The 16,180-nt window shown below is 38.3% G+C and overlaps 1 protein-coding gene across 4 annotated transcripts in view; it reads right to left on the reverse strand.

Annotated features, from left to right (window-relative positions):
- Positions 1 to 293: 293 nt before the first annotated feature.
- LOC136884534 (uncharacterized) overlaps positions 294 to 16,180 on the reverse strand; it is a 124,253-nt gene continuing 108,366 nt past the window's right edge. For 3 of the 4 annotated variants that reach the window (XM_067156776.2, XM_067156777.2, XM_067156778.2), the window contains exon 10: positions 4,251 to 7,558. In XM_067156776.2, coding sequence (XP_067012877.2) covers positions 7,132 to 7,558 — 427 coding nt within the window. In that variant the 3' untranslated portion in view covers positions 4,251 to 7,131. Of the gene's footprint in view, positions 377 to 4,250; positions 7,559 to 16,180 lie in introns of those variants that run through there. The other variant, XM_067156780.2, reaches the window with a different exon arrangement.

A 16,180-nucleotide genomic window follows, 5' to 3' on the forward strand; every position in this document is an offset into this window, starting at 1 on the left:
ACCTGGAAGCGCACGAGGGAAAAGCAGCTGAGGTGCGTACAATCAATAACGTGTTGTTAGTGGCGATTCAATCAAGGCTCGGTGATGTGTTTCAAAGGCGTGATGGTATTGAATAGGTATAATATGAAGAATATACATTGAAGCAACTATTTGAATCCCCATATTTGCAAAATATACACTATTTAAATGTTAATTAGCCTCTACATTGGTTACAATCTTGGGTAATATTACACAAACATAATGTTTAAAATAATAATCTTTAAAGATTTTTCAATAAAATCATTTTTAGTCATTTGTTCTAAAAGTCCAGATGAACACACTAGGCCTAATCTAGATTTCTTTTTTCCTTAGGTACGTCTTTACCACGGTACCCAACCTGTAATCACAGAGGAACAAAAAAGTGTAGGCTACTGAAAATGAAAAATATAAAAGACTTTCATAGTGGATACTATGCACACCCCATTAAAGTTAAACAAGATGCTTTTATTCTAAGGTACTGTCGCATAAGCATACCCAAAAGACGGCGAAGCAGAAATTATGCAAGGTCTTAAAAATATTACCATTGAATATAGTATTTCAAATCAGTTAGGAAATTCCCTGCCCGTGTGTCGACAGACTTTCCTCTCAACTTTGGGGATTACTAAGCACAGGGTTGAAGAAGTTTTTAATACGTTCAAAAAGGATGGTCTTCGAGTTCCTGTTGAAACCAGAGGTGGAGATAGACGACCTAAGGCTTTTGAAGAAAAATTTGCTGCAGTAAAGACCTTTATTAGGAAATTCAAAGTCGTTGAGTCACATTACTGCTGTGGTAAAAACGAGCGGATGTATCTGAATAGTGATTTGAATATTAAAAAATGTTGAGAATGTATGAACAAGAAGTAGAGAGTGATTTTAAAGTCTTATTTCAGAAATGTTTTCAACAGAAACTTCAACATTAGCTTTAAGGCTCCCTCTACAGATGCATGTTCAAAGTATTTGGAATTATCAGAGAAACTAAAAACATAGGAATGAAAAAAAGAAAAATGAATGATAGAGATAAGAGTACACAAGTTACAATCCAATTTTATAATCTTTTGAAAGAATGGGAAGGAATGATAATATCTTGATTGTCACAAAAAATCTTGTTCTACCAAAAGTGCCTGACTACCCAGCTTATTGTAGTAGACAGCTTTATTGCTGTAACTCTACGATATTGAAGGGGTCCTCATGTTCTAAAATGTCAAGTGACAGAGTTTCAGTGTACACCTGGTGTGAAAACAACAGACCTAAATCTTCCAATGAAATTTTTTCTGCATTGTTCAGGGAGCTTCAAAATACTAACATGCAAGGCATTGACACAATAAGGCTTATGGCAGACGGTTGTGCAGGGCAAAATAAGAATGTCACTTTGTTTACTATGTGTTCTAAATGGCTGTTCCATGCACCTGCAAATGTGAAATTTATAGAAATATTTCCGGTTGTAGGCCATTCATATCTGCCACCTGAAAGAGTGTTTGGGCGTATTGAACAGGAACTGAAGAAAAAAAGAAATCATTGACCCAAACGAGTACCATAGTGTATTTCAAAAGCATGGTTCAGTGAAAGTACTGGGTAATGACTGCGAAGTCTTTGACTGGAAGGAAGAAGCCAGTAGTGTTGTGAAGGCAGTTTCATCATTGCATTTCAAGATATCTCAATGTAAAAGATACTACCCACATCGTAGTGACAAAACTAGAAACATTCTTGTGGGAGGAGAGATGTTCTATCGTTTTAATAGCAGAATACAAAGGGCTATTACAAAGAAGCACAGGACATTTGAGGATGTCAACCCAAAACAATTGTCTATTGGAGTTAAGGTAAAACATGAAAAAGTTGATGATGTGAACAAATTATTGTCATACATTTTGGCAATGAGTGGAAACATTTGAATAAGTTACAGTGGTACAAACATGTGATAGAGAACAACACTGGACATGAAGATTTGGAAGGACACACATCATGTGGTGGTGGTTTAGAAGATAATCCATTCATATGAGCATTTACAGGGGATTCACATTAAGAATAATTGTTATTGTGTACGAAATTACATTCTTTGCAGTGCTGTAAAAATATTATTTCAAATGTGTATGTTATGAAGTTTCTTTGCTGTATGTTTTGTTTCATATTTATTAGATTTTAGGACTACTGGGTTGCCGTAAGACCTATATTCATGATAATTCTGTTAATTTTGAACATAAAACTTACAGGTTATTAGCTACTAGAAACACGAAAAATAAAGTTCAACTGCTTTTGCTGATTGCTACATTGAAAACAACATTTCTCATTATATTAGGCCAAACCTTCTAATCTAAGTTTCAAAGATGGCCAAGTAAAAATTTTAAACACATTTTTCAATTCATGTAATATATTTAGACTGTAAAAATTGTATGGTAATGAATTAGAAGCATCTGCTAAGAATAAGATGTCTGAATATATATGAATTAATATCCGAAACGAGTTTTTTGCTTCTCCTGATAAAAAAAAAAAAAAAAAAAGAAACACAGCTCAACGGACTTGGCCATGTTTTCAAACTACACGCTTCAGATACTAAACAGTTTTTCCATTAGTACAGTCAAAATAGTTCATTGTGACATTGTTTTTAATGACGTATTGGATATAACATATACAGTATTTACACGAATAATCCCTGCATATTTTTAAAAAACATTCGAGGCATGAAATTGGGGTGCGGGTTTTATTTGCGTCAAGGTTGCCAACACGCTCCTGGCTCACCTAATTTTCGATGCTGAGTGTACAGTTTTGCTTTGTGCAACCGTAGATGGAAGAAAATTGTCCCCATATGTCAAATTTAAACAGAAAACAATTCAGACTTTTAATTCAAAACTGACTTTACATTTTTTTAAATAGTACCGTATTTTACAGAGTAATTTAAATTCAAAATTTCTCCACGACATGATAGAATGCGTTTTCCGGAACGTACAGCGGTAGCTTTCCGCATTTTCACTCACTTCGGTGTGTTTCACAGTTGAAAATAGAGTGAAATCGTAATTCTTTTGTATTCAGTGTTTTAAGGAAAGCCACAATATCACGTAGCAGGCAGTACGCGGAAAAGCAGAATCCGCAAAAACTGGTGAGGGGTGGCATTTCTGAATTACAAGATGGCAGTTAATTCGAAATCACATAATTGGAAGTCCGATTTCTGTATTACAAAGACTTCGAATCAATGAGGTTTTACTGTATCGCAAAACTAACATTAGATTTTGCCGGTGTGTCTATTTCAAGTGTTAAAATTGCACGAAAAGAATTATCCACCATTGGTCGTGTTACTGTCCAGTAAAAAGAGACCACGTGTGAGAAGTGTTTTAGGCCCGTAATCACTAACATCGGTAACTTTTGCTGTTATCTTAGATTTTCAAAACTCGGATTATGTCATTATTTCGGATAACGCTCACTTCTGTATTTACCACAGAATTTATTATCTCGGTTTACCAAAACTAAGTTTTCGTTTCAATCTCAGTTTGAACCGCATTTTTTCATACTAACGTACAGAAAACAAATGACTACGTGCTGCTGCAACTATCGAATTGTAAACAAGTTTTTGATTCCATTCGGGGTTTGCAAATAATTTGCATAAATTATGACCGCTATTGAGCAGAAACGGAGAAAGAAGCCTAATATGACTTTCCAAGAGAGTGAATTGTTATTGAACTTGGTGACAGAAAGCATTAACAAAGTGAATAAGAAAAACGAATTATAGCCTACACATTGTAAGTCACTCAAAAAATAAGTCGGTATTCCTTCATTCTTCATTAAAAGTCACCCAGTCGTGTACTGTACAAGATATTAGCTATAATCGAGAATTCATTTTAGGCCTACCTATGTGTTGGGAATTCCAGGTTACATTCGGAAGCTTTAGATAACCTAAAATGTGTCTGAAAATCAGAGTCGTCGTAGTCCTGGAAATATGTTGCACGTTCTTTTATCCATCTAGGACGTTTATTAATTGCATAATCTTTATCATATTACTCGTCGCTATGATTTTATCTTTCAATTAGATATTCCACCTGCCTACGGGGGTTAGACGTGGAGTGTGATGAACTTGTAAGTAATTTAGGAGAGGATTCTAGTGATGCACGAGACAATGAATCTTCCCATCTACAGCGAATCGAGCCTATTGCAAGTTCAGATTAATTAAATACCTGTCACGTAAGTAGACCTACTTGCTCATTTTCATGGAAAATATATTTCATAGCAATGATACTTGCGTAAAGACCACGTGGATCTCGCGGAGTGATACGAAATATTCGTTTATGCCTAAGTTACTCTACCGATGAAAGGAATTTTAGTTCATTTCATTTTTTTCAAAACGAGCCTTTCTAAAATGAGGGTGCAGGCATTATTCGACGGCGGGGATTATTCGGGTAAATACGGTATATTGCATTGTCAATTTATTTGTTATAATTGCACTTCAATACGGAATAAAAATGAAATTTATAGCTTATATTGCATATAACGATGAAATCTAACATTCCCGTCTAAATCTTAAATAAAAAGTGTATTTAAAAAGTCGCTTATTATGACTTATTGTATAAAAACTTATTTTGATCACATTTTCAGAGAAATATATCTGCTATAACGTCCAATGTTGATTTTGTTTGTTACGTATTTGGGGATTGCTGACAATGTAAGCTTATTTTCAAACTGTTGTTTTCAGTAGATTGTAGATTTCAAATCAGTCTGTCAAATAGTCACGGCAAGTCATCGCTGTGCATACGAAATGAAAGTGTTTAATATCGAAGAAAAATCACACAAGATGTCAATCAGAAAATGGCAAACAAACATCAGTATCGCGAAGGAACTGGGTGTATAACTCAAAGATTTGGAAGAAGAAGATCTTTGTAGTTTTAACTTTATTCGGTAAGTGAGCAGCCTGAAACCTACAGATATGATGTTTAGCAACAACAAATAAAGACTGATTTTAGAGCCTCCATGGCTCTCACTGCTGGGTTCCGCGATTCAAATCCCGGTCACTCCATGCGAGATTTGTGCTAGACAAAGCAGAGGCGGGACAGGTTTTTCTCCGGGTACTCCAGTTTTCCCTGTCCTATTTCATTCCAGAAACATTCTCCAATATTTCATTTCATCTGTCTTTCGTAAATCATTACCCTAGAGGAGTGTGACAAGCTTCAGCAGCCGACACAATTCCTGTCCTCGCCGCTAGATGGGGCTTCATTCCATTCCTGACCCGGTCGAATGACTGGAAACAGATTGTGGATTTTCATTTCATTATGCAAATATCGCCTATGATGACCTTCAATGGGTGTTCCCTTAGGAGTCATAACCGGTTTCGACTATTGGCAAGGCAGATTCTTAATGTTATTGTCTGCAAGTAGCACTAACTACTTATTTCAGTTTTCGGAGACACAGAAGTGCCGGAATTTAGTCCAGCAGGAGTTTCTTTAAGTGCCAGTAAATCTAAGAGGCTGCCGTATTTGTGCACCTTCAGAAACGAACCAGCCAAGGCCAGTGCCTCAACTGTCTTAAGCCACTGAGCCCGGTGCCAGATTCTTTACCTTCCCTCCAGTGCAGTAAGTTTATCAATGCGTGCATGTTAGGTTGTGAAAGAGATGAGAGCAGAGTATTAAAAAGGGCCCATTGAAGTTTTGCAGATCAAGAGAAATTAAATGTTCAAATGGGAGTTAAACATCGCTTCCTAGTCTCACTCTTCAACCACATTCATCCACGCGCAAGAGATTCTGGTCGCCATACTCGAGCACTGGTTCAGACAAATTAAAGAGTCGAAGGAGCGAGATTTAACATTCGCGCCAACATCTACACGTTTAACATGCCGATGCGTATTCCGCTACCTGAAAGATTTAAATTTTATCTTCATTAGAAAGCAATTTCTCAACCTTTTCCAGATCCATAATTTGGTTACCACCCCGCCACTCAGCTTCACAAGATTATATTTTTAATCTGTATGCATGCTATCACACGAAAAAATAAGATTCACTACCATTCAATGTACAACACACAATAAATGCAAAATACAAGCACAAACAGGTTCAACAATTTGCTAAACAACAAGTAAAACTGAACTTCCCTGAGCCTAGCAGGTTGTTTTCCAAAGTTCAGGAATTCCAGGCCCTTTTCCTGTTATCGTGCAACTTTCCCCAAATGTCTCCTGTGGCGAGGGCTCCTATCTGTCTGAAATCACGTTCCGTTCATCAGGGATAACAAAGAACATCTTAAGTGCTATTGTACTGAACAGCGAGGGGTATTTTTATATAGATCTTAGAATCAGGACTTCAAATTCACAATGTGCTAAGGGAGAAAAGGTCTTAATTATGGAAGGGGAGAAAAGGAAAAAACACTGCAAACAGAAGGAAAAGGCGACAAACACCGAAAGCATTCATTCTGAGGCAACTCTACAACCCATAAAACCTCCTTATTTAGTGTAAAATAATGCAATAAATATCTTGCAACTTCGCACATTCTTGACTGCTTAAACATTTCCCACACGAAGAAAAATCTAAAGATTGCCACAAAAAACCAAAAGATTTAAGATTCTTTTGATTTTATACATGAAGGTTTTCATGAGAACCTACGAATAAATTGAAACGACTCTTAAATTAAATATTAATTCTGGGTGATGAAAGGCGTGGAAAATTGGTATGACAACAAGTTAATTTATTAGAGATTTTATTCATCTCATTAATGAAGAAAGTGTAGATTGCCCTTCACGTGGTCTAGCCAAGGAACTTCTAGTTTTAAAAAACCCTACACATCGCCAATGCATAAGAGAGTCTCCGTCCGTATTGTCAGTGTTTAAAAATAGTGTAAAATATAAAAAAATTAAAGTATTGTACTTGTTTTAAATATGATTATGATATCACTAACAGTTTTTAAGTTCAATTTAATTTTTTTAACGAAAAAGTGGGGGTCGTCTTCTTTATTCTGGTATAGCATTGTCAAAGGACAAGATAAAATGAAACCAATCCTTTAAATTGTGCCGTGTACCCACAAACTGTACAAAACAAACAAAAATATTAGAACTAGAAGAAAGTTAATAGTGTAAAATTAAGGAAATGCAGGGGGGAGGAATAGCTTCCCATATTACAGTATCTAGGAATCACAGTTTGCAATAATACTTCAGTGGTGCTGGTGGTGAGGGACATTAAAACGTAAGTTAACAGGATCGTTGGGCCTGAAGGGTACCAACCCATAGACAAGTCTCTGTAGAGCGATGGGGTTAACGGCCCGAGGGGGTGTCTGAACACGCCCGCCCAGCGGACGGACCCCCATGGCCATGTGGTGGAAACGTTGCACCCTCATCGGACGGTGGCGGTGGTGTCCGTGGCGTGGCATGGCTGCTGCTGCAGCAACCCTGACGAGGTTTTGAAGATTATCGCGCGCAGTTGACTTGGCCTGTTTCCTGCTCGGTTCAGAAAGAACCGTTGTGGGATCGGACTTCAACTTCCGCCCTGGGTTCATGTTCAGCACCTCCTTTTTTGCCTTCTTGGCTTCCTCCTTTACAGCAGTAACATGCAACTCCTCATTGGTAGAGAAGAGAGGACACCTAAAAACATTAAGACATTCCAGAATGAATTGAAGGGCAAAATGCAGCATACTAAGAAACTCACACCAACGTGACTATTAAAGAACTTCCCAGAAACAATGTCCACAAATGCCAAGGCATCGTTCATATCGATCTCAAAACCCTGTCAACTATTATGCAGTGTAATCTTTTGAATTTATCAGCAATTTGTTTTTCTTTTATATAGTTATAAGGAAAGGTTAACTGTTGCAGTTCATGCAGGAAAATAAACCACAACTGCCACCCCCTGTGTGCAACAGTGAAATTATTCTATTTCCACCTCTTAATGCAACTGAGAACATCTAGGCTTATATTAAGGTTTGTGGCTACATTTTCCAAAGTGGAAAATTGTTACCTGAAGCTCCTGGATAAAACTATCCTTACACCAGTCTGTTTTCAGGCCAACAGGTAGTGAAAGCTGGGTAGACTCAGAATATCTTTGAAGTAACAGACGTGAAAGTAGCGAGAATGATAGCTGGTACAAACAGGCGAGAACAATGGCAGGAAGGTACTCTGAATGCGGAAATAAAAGGCCAAGTAAAGAATGAACTCCATGCATGCAGTTGTACGCATAAAGTGGCTTTGGTGCTGGGGTCATGTGAGGTGAATGGAGGATAACTGACTTATGGAGGGCAAGAGAAGTAGAGGAAGGTGATGGTTTGACTCGGTTTCTAATGATTTAAAGATAAGATGCATAGAACTAGTTACAAAGAGAGGAGTTTAATAAATTCACCGAGACTTGTAGACTGAAATTTGAAAGGAATAACAGTCAATAATGATGTATGTATGTATGTATGTATGTATGTATGTATGTATGTACTTTCCTTGTTCTAGTGTTAGCAAGTGTTTAAACGTTTTGTGCATTTGTCTTCTACATGTTTTTGTCTGACCAGTTACCCCTCTAAAGAAATGATTCATTTAGCTTATGACTTAAATAAAGCAACGCAATGGGGAATAAACAAAGAAAAGTTCATGATGGACACTTCCCAGCAGCCCTTATAAATTACAGTCCAGGTTCTTGAGCCATTTAACTACACCAGGTGTCTTGTCTCTCGCCTGGGTAACACCTGATAAGAACTCAAAGGCGATGTGGTGATAGATTGTCTGTCATTCCCATAGTCGCAGGCCAAGGCAGCACAGCGTCCATGATAGGGCGCATATTGACAGGGTAGCTTGAATCCCGGGAGTTTTTCATTATGCCGTTTTACTAGTCATTGTGGAGGTGCCTTGGTGGATCATTCCTCATTCCTTTTCTGTTGTAGCATGAAATTGCTTACTGAATCAATCCTGCTGATATTGGTGGATTTCTTGAAGCTATTCAGTGATGTAATATCATTTCTGTCTGTTAGGTCATCAGCCCAGAGGCTGGTTGGATCCTCAAATAGCACCTCAAATATCAGCATTGATTTGTGGGTTGGACAATTTTTATATTCTCAGATTAAGCCATTTTCTCACCTAAGATGTGGAGGAGCAATAGCAAAGTGGGGTGGATTTAATGGTCCTAGATATCAGCCTCAATGTAGTTTAATTGGACGTCAATCTTCTTAACATGGTGAGCCATAACTGATGGTTTCACTCTATGAATATGACTCCTGCTGTGTTGTTCAATGATGGTCTCTGTGGCTTCACGACTTCAGATGACATCCTCACTTTTCTATCTTTAGATTTCTTGATCTCTGGATAGCAAACTTAATCACCTTCACGATGGGTGATTTGTTTTTGAGTTATTGGATTGTGTTTGATATGAGCTTTTTTATTCTATGTATGTATTGGTATATGTCCTCTCGGTTATATGTAATCGACGTCTAATGCTACAACTGAATGGTCCACACATTTATTGTTCATGTGTGTTCCTTGTGCGGATTTTCCCTTTCTCTGCCATTCGTAATCCATGTCAGTGCTAGGCTTTACTAGCATTGCATGGGATAGACACGGTTGAAGTTTGAAGATACTTATACGACTGCTACTCCTATTTCAGAAGGGATCCGATATTTACACATATCGTATGCCATTTGAACCTACTCATTTGAGCATTTGACTTGTAAATTGCTTTTGTTTGAGGCCATAGGTGAATGTGCGTGGCCATCAGTTTTCCTTTGGTTGTGGCTCTTTTGGCATATGTGCAAGTGGAATGTGTGTAAACAAGTAGTTTAATGGGGCATATATCAACTATTTGATTTCCTTAGATTTATTTTAATTTCCTCCTTATTGTTGGCGTGATTCACCATTTTTTCTCCTACCTCCCCCTTTTTTTTTTTTAATATTTGAAGTAAAAGATGGCGAGGATGTTTGTCTTAATTCTTGTTCTCTTATTTTCATGCGCTCTGCGCATGCTTACTACTTCACCCACTAATTGCATTTCCGTGATTGACTTTGATGATTGTTATCTAACTAATCCTTGATTGATTATTTAAAAATTATTGCGCATGTGAGGTAACATTTGAGTTGGGTTTTATATGTGATAAATATCTGTTGGAAAGATTTACTCCCTTTTCAGGATTTATAATCCAAGTTGTGGGTTACTGCTGTATTGAGATGAAAGCAACACACAACTATGTAAGTAAAGTTGAACATGGTCTTGGTAAAGGTGACAAGAAAACAGCCTGGCACAAGTAAGAGCCATATACAATGGAACCTCAATTACCCGTTTCCGGAAACTACGTTTTCCTGGATTATGCGTTCAAATTACATGGGCCCGCAAGCATTGTAATTAAATCACATAAAAATTCTGCATTATCCGTTCCTCGAAGAAACGATTTCCAGGATCAACCATCCAGAAATTTCAGTCCCATCAACGCTAAATCCTCGATCGAGCGTTTTTCAATAAACTTTATTTCATGAAAGGCCGGCTAAGGCATATTTATGGATCTTGGCGTTAACGCCCCATCATTGTGATAATTAGAGCAAGTTCTGTACTGGAAAAGCGATCGTGGTGAATTTGCATAAGTGACCATCTTAGCATCGCATTTGGGTGGTACTGTTTAGAGAATCTCTGAAATCATAAAGCAGAGAGTGGCCACAACAGTAAGGGGAGACACCGCATTTTGACAGCTCTACTTGAAGACTGAACAAGTTTCGTCAAATGTTCGCACTTCTAAAGCATCCACATTATGTCCAGGGTCAGATGTTTATATTTTTACTTTTTTTCGATTGTACTGCCGAACAGGTTTTCGGCACTTTCCTCAGGGCACTGTATAGTCATTGTGCTTTCAGGCAGGAATCGAAACTGTTCCTTTTTAACACAAATCTAGTATTTTAATATTATAGTTTACGATTATGTTATCGAGACCAGAACAGATGTTGCACCTTACATACAAAAAGCCATGGGAGGTCTTGGGATTGCCTATTACAGTTGGTCCTAATATAAGACTGGAAATTTTAAGTTTTCGTGATACAGACATGTGCAGTGGCTGAGTTCGAGGTCACGAAGAACCATAATATCTGAAGTTTTTTTGACTCTTTTTCTCTTTCCAATTTGATTGGATTAGTGACGGACAGAACTGAATATAATTCATTCGAGAACTTCCGAGAATCGATACATTGAAAACCATGTTCTCGAGTTCAACATAACCTTCAAATGTCCAAGTAGGCCTGGAAGGCGATAGAAGATTTCCAGAAACTGACTACAAACAGTATACCATAGATTAAATTCCAATGGAAGATTAAGAAAAGAAGGGATTTCGCCATCATGTTGGGCGGTTTTGTATCTAAAGTCCTTTATTAGATGAGAGAATTAAGAACTACTTGTGGTCGATTGTCATTTGCCTTGCCATTATATTTTTCGAATAGTTTGGCTAATCAAAGTTGCTGAACTGAAAAGTTTTCATGGGAAAATTGTGAAGTTTCCCCTGTAAAACTGAACATACAGTATCAAGATTTTGAACTCGCATACCGGTAATTATGTTAATGTTTAATGCTGGATGCACGGTATAACTTGCCTGCCTCTCATCTGGAGGGCTCGGGTTCGATTCCCAGCCAGGTCAGGCATTCTTACCTGGATATAAGGGCTGGTTCGAGGTCCACTCAGCCTACGTGATTACCTTGAATTGAGGAGCTATCTCATGGCCAGGAATAACGGCCAAGAGGATTTGTCACACTGACCATGCGTCACCTCGCACGGGCTGAGCAGCGGTCGCTTGGCAGGCAAATGCCCATTGGGGTTGTAGTTTAGGAGTTGTTGTAAGATTATAATTAAACACATTTCATTTTTGTGATGTTTAGCCAAACTGTTGGTTTTCATTCATTCCTGGATTTTCCGTTTTCCCGTGCTGTATGTTTTATTTTCGTGGTCCCTCCAAAAACGGAGAATCTAGGTTCCACTGTATGCACATTTATATGTTTTCCCTTTTCTATTTCGAGTCATTATCCTTTTTGAAAATAAACCTTCCTTTTAAATATTTCTTGGTTTGTATTGTATGTAGACTAGCCTCTTATGCTTGTTTTCTTTGGCCTAGGAGGCCCATCTCCAGTTCACGACCTGTTTACTGGTCATTTCCAGTCACAGTCCAAACCCAACCTTAGGTATGATCATTATGGCATTTAATTTCCACTGCACACTCTAAATTTCATGGGAATTTATTGCAGTAGAGATTCGTATAATTAGCGGATATGTTGAGCGAAGCTGGTGCACAATATTCAGCCACAGAGTAAACTAGGCAAAGTGTAACTGTCCGGAGTACTGAGCGCCATGAAGTGGCCATCAGATTGCACAGGATGTGTAGCTGAAGTCTGGTAGGTCAAGGATCTGTCCAGTGTCATACCCAGATATTTAGGGCGTTTACTGTGGTGAAACTGTACGCCATTAAAGGGAACAGATGGTTTCCTGTTTGCAAACAGAATAAGTTATCTTATTTTTCCTTTTCTTTTCATTATTTAGTAAAAAATGGCTAAGCAGTGCGAGTGTAGGAACTGTGGGTGTGGCCAGGCATTAAGGAGTATGAGGGAGGAGTTGGAGAGCTTGAGGGAGATAATTAGGATACTCTCAGAGGACAGGAAGGAAAGTAGACCTCCAAACAATGTATAGGATACAGTAGGTGTAATAGAGGGATTGGAAGGAAATGGGGGAATTGTGGAAGACAGGTGGTCTAATGTTTTAAGGGGAAGGAGATTGCAGGCTAAGGGCTCCATTCAGGATCAAAATTCAGGGCAGGTGTCGATGAGAAATCGGTATGAGTCACAACCGAGGGAAGATGAGGAACAGGGAACTGTCGCCGAGAAGCTTGGAAGTAGGAGAAAGGGAAGAGGTAGGAAAGGGAAATGTGGAGTAGTGGATAGGAAAAGACAGGTGGAACAGGGTCATGGGATGGAGGAAAGGGAGGAGGAAGTAGCTTCTGCAGCTGTCAGGAAAGATAGGACTGACCAGGAAGGGAGGGGATCAAATGAGGTGGGTAGGGTTGAGGCTCTGGTCATGGGGGATTCCATCGTTACGACACGTGGGGAAAGTGTGTGGAGGAAAGGGTACCAGGGTAGAGTGTTATCCAGGAATTAGGTTAAGGCAGATGTTGAAGAAAGTAGAAGAGAAGGAGGAGGGAAAGGAGAAGGTGGTCGTGTTTCACGTTGGTACTAACAACGTAAGACAAGCAGGTATAAGTACCAACATAGTTGGGGATGTGTGGGATCTGGTAAATGCAGCACGGATGAAGTTTAAGGAAGCGGAGATTGTTATCAGTGGAATTCCGTGTAGGAGGGATACTGACTGGAAGGTGATTGGGGATTTAAATGAGACTATGGAGTGGGTATGTGGGAAACTGGGAGTGAAATTTCTAGATCCTAATGGATGGGTAGGAGATAGGGATCTGCGCTCAGATGGCCTTCACTTAAACCGCAGTAGTACATATAAGTTAGGATATTTGTTTAGAAGGGTTATAGGGAGGTACATTCAGGGAAACGGTGCGCTAGGCAGCGGTGTTAAGGGAACAGGGAACTGGAAATCAAGTAGGGATGACAAAACTGTTAGTGCTCAACTGTAGAAGTATTGTAAAGAAAGGAATAGAATTAAGTAATTTAATAGATATATATACTTACCAGATATTGTAATAGGAGTTGAATCATGGCTGAGAAATGATATAATGGATGCAGAAATTTTCTCACGAAAATGGAGGGTGTATCGTAGAGATAGGATAGGATAGGTAGGAGGGGGAATATTCATTCTCGTGAAAGAAGAATTTGTAAGCTACGAAAAAGTTAAAGATGACAAGCACGAAATTCTAGGGGTAAGGCTCATTTCTAAAGATAATAGGCAACTAGATGTCTTTGGAGTGTACAGACCAGGAAACGGTAGCGCAGATGCTGATTCAGAATTATTTGATAAGATAATCAGCTATGTGGGAAACAATAAGGAAAGGAACGTGATCGTAGCGGGTGATCTCAATTTGATCACAAAGTTTATACAAGGAGTAATTTTAATACCACCTATTCAATACAAATTACTCCTTGTATAAACTTTGTGATCAGCTATTTTTCAATACGGAATAATGACGAGAATAATGGTTTGTAATGATCTCAATTTACCAAATGTTAATTGGGAAGGTAATGCGAACGATAGGAAGCATGACCAACAAATGGCAAATAAGTTAATATGGGAAGGGCACCTGATTCAGAAAGTGATTGAACCAACTAGAGGGAAGAATATCCTGGATGTGGTGCTGGTAAAACCAGATGAGCTCTATAGAGAAACCGAAGTAATAAATGGTATTAGTGATCACGAAGCTGTTTTTGTGGTGATTAAAAATAAATGTGAAAGAAAGGAAGAGATTAAAATTAGGACAGTTAGGCAGTACCATATGGCTGATAAAACAGGCATGAGGGAGTTTTTAATAAGCAACTATGATCGGTGGAAAACGGTAAAAAAAAATGTAAACAGACTCTGGGATGGGTTTAAAGCAATTGCTGAAGAATGTGAAAATAGGTTTGTACCTTTAAACGTGGTAAGGAATGGTAAAGATCCACTATATTATAACAGACTAAGGAGGAGGTGCAGGTTGGAAAGAAATAGTTAGAAATGGCTGTGGAAGTAAGGAGAAATTGAAGGAACTTATTAGGAAATTGAATCTAGCAAAGAAGTCAGCTAAGGATAACATGATGGCAAGCATAATTGGTGGCCACATTAATTTTAGTGAAAAATGGAAGAGTATGTATAGGTACTTTAAGGCAGAAACAGGTTCCAAGAAGGACATTCCAGGAATAATTAATGAACAAGGGGAGTATGTATGCGAGGATCTTCAAAAGGCAGAAGTATTCAGTCAGCAGTATGTAAAGATTGTTGGTTACAAGGATAATGTCCAGATCGAGGAGGTGACTAATACTAAAGAAGTATTAAAATTTACCTATGACAGCAATGACATTTACAGTAAGATACAAAAGTTGAAAACTAGAAAAGCAGCTGGAATTGATAAGGTTTCGGGGGATATACTAAAGACAGTGGGTTGGGATATACGGTAGTCTTAGGATTTCACCACAAATGATCTTTGCTCCAATACGGCTGATGATGACCCCTGGATGGGTCGAAACTAGTACCGTATAATTTTGTAATTTTGTGAATATATTGTATTGAAAAGGTGGAAACATTTACATTATTATTATTATTACTTATATAATATACGGTAGTACCATATCTGAACTTGTTATTCAGATGGCAGTAACTTCAGATAATAGGGTAGAGTCTCCATTTTTTGAAATAGTCAGCCAGTATGGGCAGATCAGTAGTCGTGTGGTCATGGTCCAGTCGTCAGCATGTTGAAAAGGAGTGGTGCAAAAACAGATCCCTGTGCCAGACCGTTGCCTGCTGGCTTTGCAGTTCGGATATACTGTGAACAATCTGTTACTCAGAAAACTATATCTTTACTACTTTCCTGCAGGGTACTACAAGTCCTTTCCTCCAAACAGTGTCAGGTCTATGAATGCTGCTGGTAATGGAGTTCAATGTAAGTGGTATTTGATCTTGATAGCTTCTCCCAGCTCTTGAGGGATTACATCCAGTACTGTTGGATGGTAGCTTTCTGGTTTGTCACCTGGTTTATTCTGGTTTTTTTTTTTTTTTAATCTTGGTTTTTCTTTAATTTCTTTGGGAGAATTCCAGTAATTATTACTAAAAAAAACTTTGCAACCTTTGCTTTGTATTCTTACCACAGAACTTAAGAAATTTTGAGTGAATTTCATCTTTGTTCCTGTGTATTTGTTGAAGACCTTTTTCTACCTCTTCTACAGTAAATGGGTCTGCAAAGTTTGTTGAATCTTTTACCGTTTGTTTGAGGATTTGTAGTTCTTTATTAATCCTTTGTGTATGAACCTTACCTACCGGAGCATTATTAGATACTGACACTAGTAATTGCATTTAGATGAATCTTAGCTTCCTGTTTAATCAGAACGGCTCCAGGCTTTGCAGTGAGAAGCTGCCTGAGCCAAAGAGGCACCTTACCATGCTAATCTTATTACTCAGTGAAACCGTTTCATTCCTGTCTTCCATTATATTTCACCATTTTAGGTCTAATTTAATCTATTCCTGCTGCTTTATGAAAATGAAGTTGTTCTCCACTTCCTCAAGCTTAATTTCTTTGACATGGTCCTCCCCATGCATTCAGTTGTTTGTGACATTACCAGAAAGAT

This window comes from Anabrus simplex, chromosome 12 (genome assembly GCF_040414725.1).
Source record: "Anabrus simplex isolate iqAnaSimp1 chromosome 12, ASM4041472v1, whole genome shotgun sequence".
NCBI lineage: Eukaryota > Metazoa > Arthropoda > Insecta > Orthoptera > Tettigoniidae > Anabrus > Anabrus simplex.